This window comes from Panicum hallii, chromosome 8 (assembly GCF_002211085.1).
Source record: "Panicum hallii strain FIL2 chromosome 8, PHallii_v3.1, whole genome shotgun sequence".
Taxonomy (NCBI): domain Eukaryota; kingdom Viridiplantae; phylum Streptophyta; class Magnoliopsida; order Poales; family Poaceae; genus Panicum; species Panicum hallii.
Window position 1 is genome coordinate 3,509,419 of NC_038049.1, and position 6,751 is coordinate 3,516,169.

A 6,751-nucleotide genomic window follows, 5' to 3' on the forward strand; every position below is an offset into this window, starting at 1 on the left:
TAGGCAAGGTGTCCCAATAAGTACAAAACCTATGCTAAATCGCCAATCACCAGTGTCACCTTTTGGATAATCTAGTATTCCTTATTCTCATGTAGAAGTTTAATAGTTATCATAAAAAAATTGTTTGTTTAGTTCAAATATTTTATGTTTTGCTCAAATTTTTAAATGAAAAGCTTTAGAATATTTAGTAGAAGTTCAGCACTTTTGTCTAAAAATTCTCTTTTAATTTTAGATAAAGATGGAAATGAGGATATTAACGCAATCAAACAAGCCCCTCATTAGCCAAAAAAAATGTCAAAAACAATCCGTAAAAGGATGTAATTTAGCAACAACGATTTATGTCATTTAGAATGCAACTTATAAATTAATATTTGTGAAAATTGTGTGCGAGAGTCGTCTAAGAAGAATTCCAGGGTTTCAATTAGGGTTTGCATCTCTCTCGCAAAAGTCCAGCCTAGGTGAACATGTAGGTAGCAAAAAGCAATGACTATTCTAATCTCTCATCAATCTTCTTGACACCATAAACATAAGAAGAACTGACAGTCTGATCTTTTCTGATTTAATCGGACCCACAGCTAATCATCACTCCCATCAGCACAATCATAGATTAATCCAATAGCAAACTAAAATAATCCTTCAAAAATAAACTAAGCAACCGATGGATCAACTACCAAGAGCAGTAGCAATCACCAAATCAAGCCACTAACCCCTGCCCTAATCGCCAGATGCTTTGCACCAGCACCAAGCACGCAGCTTGCTCTCATGTCATCATGCGATCGATTCCGATCCATCTCCTTCGTCCTCAGATGGTGGCTCGGCCCTTGCTTACTGGGGGCTCGCGGCGCCACGGCCGGCGTCGCCGCCGTTCGCGCCGGCGCCGGTGCGGTGGCGCTGGGCCATCTCCGGAGGCTGCTCTTCCTGCTCCTGCTGCTGCTGGTGCTGGACGCCGCCGCTGGCGTTGAGGGCGGCGAGCATGCCGATGTTGGCGTCCATCGTCGCCCCGGCGGGGAAGTTGTTGTTGTTGTTGCTTCTTGTGGACATGAACTGGAGCGGCGCCTGCACCGTGCTCCCGCCGGCGCCGGCGCCGAACGCCCACGCGGGCTGCATCCAGAAGGCGCCGGCGGCAGAGCTGTTGGGCGGCGCCACGGCCCACATTGCCCCGGCTGGTGGCGCCACGCGGGCCTTGTGCTCCTCGGCCTCCCCGCCGCCGCCGTCGTCGGGGTTCTGCCGCGCGGCGGCGTCCTTGAACAGGTCGTCGGCGCCGTCCCTGTAGCGCTTCCTCATGAACTCCCCGGCGCCGGGATCTTGCGGCGCCTGCTGCTGCGGAGGCGGGAGGAACTGCTGGTGGTGGTGATGGCCGTGGTTCCAGCCGAGCATGGCCGCGACCTCGTGGTGCGGCGGCGGGAGGTGGTGGAAGGCGGCCGCGGCGCGGGAGGCGGAGGAGGGGTGCGAGGCGCCGGAGCGGAGGGAGACGGCGAGGGAGGTGAAGTTGGCCGGGATGGTACCCGTGCCCGTGGCGGCGACGATGGCGGGCTCGGCCTGCTGGAGCAGCCACTCGATGGTCTCGCCGTCGGTCTTGTGGCCCAGCTCCCGCGTGAGCTGGAACACCCGCGCCGCGCACAGCGCCGGCATCCGTATCCGCCGCCCGCGCCCCTCGACCTTGGTGTGCCGGTCCTTGGTGGGCCGCTTCGCCGGCGCGGGCACCACGGGCTTCTTCTCCGCTCCGCCGGACGGTCCGGGCGCCGGCGCCGCCTGCGCCAGCTGCACCTCCCCGGCCCCGGCGCCGGCCGAGGGGGCCTGCACGATGACCAGCGACCCCATGAACTGCGGCATCCCGGCCGCGTTGGCAGCCGCAGCGCCGGGGGCCGGCGCGGCGGCGTAGTAGAACGGGTGGTGCGGCTGCCCCGCCGCGTGGTGCTGGCGGTGCTGGCGCTGCTGCTGGTGCTGGTGCTGCTGCTCGGAGGCGCTCCGGCTGCTGTTGGTGCTGGTGCTCGTGCTGCTCGACGGCGCGTCCATGGTGCCTCTTCCCTGACGAAAAAAGAAGCTATCTTGACACTATGCTACGTGCCTACGTCTGCTTTGCTCGCTCGGTCTCATGCAGCGCCGACGATCGACGGCGCCGGCGTGCGTTCGCCGGAGCGGAGGACGGCGGCGGCGGGGAGCTAGTGTGCACGTGCGCGGCAGGCGCGGGGTGTGTGGGGGTGGGGAGTGGAGATCAGAGGTGTGGGGCTGGGAGGAGAAAGAGAAAGAGAGAGAGGGACATGGTGGACTGGTGGAGAGAGAGGGGTCAGAGGAGGAGGATGGTGGTGACTGATGAGAGAGAGAGAGGGAGGTGGGGTTGGGGGTCTTGTTGATTGTGTCATGGCCATCCTAAGCAAAGCCATTGCTGGGGCCTACCCTAATCTCTCTCTCTCTCTCTCTCTGAATGAGATTTTCTGGGGTAGAGACGGTTCCAATCAATGGAGGTTGATCAATGGACAGCTAGCTGCTGATGCGCATTCCCATCATCGCCATTTCCAATTCACATTTCGTCGAGTTCAAATTCAAACACGGGATGAGATTGGTGTGAACGCGTGCATGGTGGTCGAATTTCAGAGAGGGAAGAGAAGAGCGTGAAAAAGACCAAAATACTAACTATCCATTAGCCCAAATGCTATTGACCTATCCCAGTCCAGAGAGGGCATTATAGACAATGAACTTGAACAAGCCATAATCGAATGATCCAAACAACCAACTCACTTTAAAATGTGCAGCTCTAGCAGTACGAATTTAATACGCAAATACAAAATATGAATTTGGAGAGCTGGATTATTATCTGCGGTGGAAGGGTTATTTTGGGCACATCAAGCTGGAGTAAATTAAGTTGTTTGCATACTGTCCTTCTATGCTTGCTCTCTTGCGTGCACTACTCCTTTTTTCCATCTATGATCGTCCCTCCCGTGACAGCACAATGTTCATCTTCACATCACCCCTTTCCAAATGTATATTTTTTTCCACAATTACCACAGAATAATCATTAGGAAGTAATTGATTGACAAAACTATTTTTTTGTTTTTCGGAAAATATAATCAATTTTTTTTATCTTTTTTAAGGTTTATGGTAGTTACATTTTGGGGGTGAAAAAAGGAAATTATTGACCTGTGGCCTGTGACTTGTGAGAGGGGGCGGTGTATCAGTATGCCTGGTAGGCCACTCGTGGGGCCTTGGAATGATGAGCCCAAAGAGCAGCGGCTAAAGAGGGCAGCAGAGCGCGGCCTCTTTTCCCTTTGAGCCGAGACACGTCTTAGAAACGCTAGAAAGCCCCAGCACAGGCACCCCCACGGTTGCATACTAGCTGCAGCTAGCCTTCCTCTTCAACCTCATCTTGTATAGATGATTTCTCAACCCATCTTTAATTACAAATCTATTATTCTCAATATCCTCTATCTGCAATGTCAAATATTATTTTAGAGTAAGAACTCAAGATAAGCATAACTACATTATAATCTAGATATTACGAGAAGAAAAATTTTAGATTTGTACATGTATACCTCACTCATGATCGATGTATAATTTTACCTGCTATTTGTACATTATAGAGATAGTACATGTTGATATTTTAACTGGATGGGCTGCATAGCTAGCTATCTTATATGATCTGCGTTTGAATCCTATAGAAATATATAGGAAGAAATAAGATAAGATCAGTCGACCAGGTCAGCCGATTGCCATCCTAGGTTTGAGTTTAAGACCAATGTGCTCCATCCATGGGTCCAATAGATGTGTTTTGTGGGTAGACGGGAGCGGGGCCGCCTAGCGATGGGTACCGGAGACAACGCAGGTGCGGGGTGTCAGAGCGGGGAGCATCTAATGCTGCTGACAGCTCATCCCCAACAGCGCCAACCAGGTCGCTTCACTCACCTCCACACACTCACTCACTCACACACTAGCTAGCTAGCTAGCTAGCAGCTCTCTCTCTCTCTCTCTCTCTCTCTCGCTCTCTCCATCTCCATCTCCAAACAGATACTACTCCTGTCGTCTCCATTTCCGAGGATCATCGGCGATTAATCACGAAGCGATGCTCTATGGCTGATCTAGTGCCCTAGCTGCCGGCCAGTAGGCGCTGAATTGAAGAAAGAGCGACGGACGCCCAATTGTTTGCTAGCTACCTACCCCCCTTGCAATGCATGCATGCATGCATTGTATTGGCACCTGACGACCACTCCCATCCAACTTGCATTGTTCCATTCACGCCCAAGCAGCTCATTCATAATTATTGAAACATGTGTGCAGCCAAGAGATTATATATAAAGTAATAGTGCTCCTCGTATTTGTAGAGTAGGTGATCATATCATTTAGGGTCATTGAGCATATCAGTGTTTTTTTAGTTGAGACGTTTTATTTGGCTTGAGTTGGACACCTGTAGTTCCAAAAGTTCTAGTGGGCAAATTCATGATATTTAGTTGGGCCATTTTATTTTCATTTAGGATTAAATAAATACAAACGTCTAGATCACTTTAATTTATCATAGTAACTTCAAATTAATATGGATCTCTGAGGTGAAGCTCAGTCAAATGGGTTCGTGTCCATAAGATGGATGCTGCGAAAAAAAAAAGGCTTACTTGGTCGTCATAAGAATTCTTCCATGAAGGTTCAACAATTCCTTTGACCTTACTCCAAATCTGAGCAAGGTAGCTAGCAAGGCATCTATATTTTTCAACAAAAAGGGCAGGCTAAAATACTCCCCCTCTTTTTTTTTTTTTGCATTGCAAGGGGTAGAGGAAATGTATTATGTGCTATAGTACAATAATGCTAGCAACATACAGTCTTGACGGTGGTCCTAATGACCGACCACATTCAATGCAAATGCATTCCGAAGATGCATGGGATCACGCCATTAACTTTACTCCATCAGAAACATCGGCAAATTCACTGTGCTTCTCTGCATGTCACCAGCATTACAAATTTATTGTGCGTTACGTTTTGTCCTGCAACAGCATGAAATGTTGGTATGTATCGTACATCTGCCGTTGGTCATGATGTGCACATAGTATGGATGCATGTGTTGTCGCCGTTAACTTGTCTATCAGATAGTCAGATTCGCACACAGCATGCATCAGTGATGTTAATTGGAGCTTTGCGATCAATGCAGCAAGGATGGGGTAGCAATGCATGCATGTATACAGCAACACGTTGCCACTACTGCTGGTTGCATATATACGTACGTATGTATGTATGTATGTATGTGTACCTGGCTTAAAGCCTTTCGACACACGGCGCTGAGAGCAATAGCTATAGCAAGCTGCTAGCTGGTCCCGGCCGGTCAAACAAGCAGGCAGCTGTCTGCTCGCCAAATATCTGCTATATGCTAGAAAAGCGTGGTAATTAAGCTAGAAAAGCGGTAACTGCAACTGAGTAACTCATGCATACAGTGTGTGTGTGTCATAAATCTCAAATAATGATTAAATGATAAGTTAGGTAATTTTATAGTTTTACGGTGCTAAATGTTGTGCCACATCAGCAAATTTGCTAACATAACATTGTAATTATTATGAGGAGAGAGGATGAAGGGTTTCATGGGATGATATTGGAGTTTCGTTCTCATGACACTCATCCGGCTTGATTATCAAATTTGCACTCTCGGTAACTGCGCAATGAAACCATGCACTGAGATGGGTCTAAAATATAGTTTTGGTAAACAGGAACCTAATTAAACTCGCTGTAAGAAACAAATTCCATTCATGCATTAAACCAACAAGGTTCAAGGATCACTTTGCACCTGTTGGATCAGGTTGCCAACAACCCCCCTGTCGAGAATTGCAGTCAGCTTCTTTTTTAAAAAAAATGAATTGCAATCAGCTGTATGCATGCGCGTGGAGCGTAGCTATAGGTTGTATAGGAGCAGAGCTCGCACTCATGCTGAGATAGATGAGTCGAAAGCGATCGCATGGACCATATATGCGTCCGTCGACACAGTGTGCATGCATCAAAAGCAGCTCCCTGCTAGCTAGCTATCTCAGCAGCTCGCTCCCTCTCATCGATCAGCAGCAACACAAAAGCTCTCGCGCTCCAAACGAGATAGCAAGATTAGATTCCTCTGCTGTGTTGTGCAGCGCTGAGAGCTAGCCTGATGAGCTGCTCTGAATCTGAGTGTTTCAGCTCGCACGTGTGTCAGTGTGTGCGTGCGTGCGTGTCTGAACACAGAGGGGGTGATGTGCGTAGCTCGCACGAGTTGACGCGTGCCTATTCGTGCATGTAGTAGTAGAGGGCCGCCGGGGCAAAATTGTGAAACGTATTCTGGAACTTTACTTAGATTTAAAGGTATGGCTGAAATGCAGATAGACTATCTAGTTTACAAATTTTGTTTGAGTTGTACTATGTAATAATCTAAAAAAAAAGTTTATAAATTTTATGAACACGTTCGGATACTGAAAAAAGAAACTAGCTGTAGAATATACTTTAAAAGACTCTCGTACCAAAATACGTCTTACATACAAAAGTGGATCGACTGAGTAGTACTACTGAATACTTATCCTAAAATATAGATGCATCCTGCCTAACCTAAATCCATTAGCCATGAACTTCTAAATAGGAGCAGTACCATCAAATACCTTTATCCAGAGTCCATCCCAAGAGATTCCAAACCATTCAGCTTTAGATCTTCCAATTAAAGCGTTGAAAGTACCCCGAGAGAGGAGGCCCCTGCATGCAGCTTTGAGCCTAGCTTTGAAATCCCAAAGGCAGGGAGGGGGGGAATCTCGATCGAGCCGGC

At 48.6% G+C, this 6,751-nt stretch overlaps 1 protein-coding gene across 1 annotated transcript; it reads right to left on the reverse strand.

The window, feature by feature from the left end:
- Positions 1-398: 398 nt before the first annotated feature.
- Positions 399-2,726, reverse strand: LOC112902980 (transcription factor PCF3-like). The gene has a single exon (XM_025972184.1). It carries the CDS (start codon positions 2,014-2,016, stop codon positions 826-828), a length of 1,191 nt encoding a protein of 396 aa, XP_025827969.1. The 5' UTR covers positions 2,017-2,726; the 3' UTR covers positions 399-825.
- Positions 2,727-6,751: the final 4,025 nt, after the last annotated feature.

Bases quoted from the DNA above. Each gene is read 5' to 3' on its own strand.
- LOC112902980 (XM_025972184.1), bottom strand. From the start codon at position 2,016: ATGGACGCGCCGTCGAGCAGCACGAGCACCAGCACCAACAGCAGCCGG.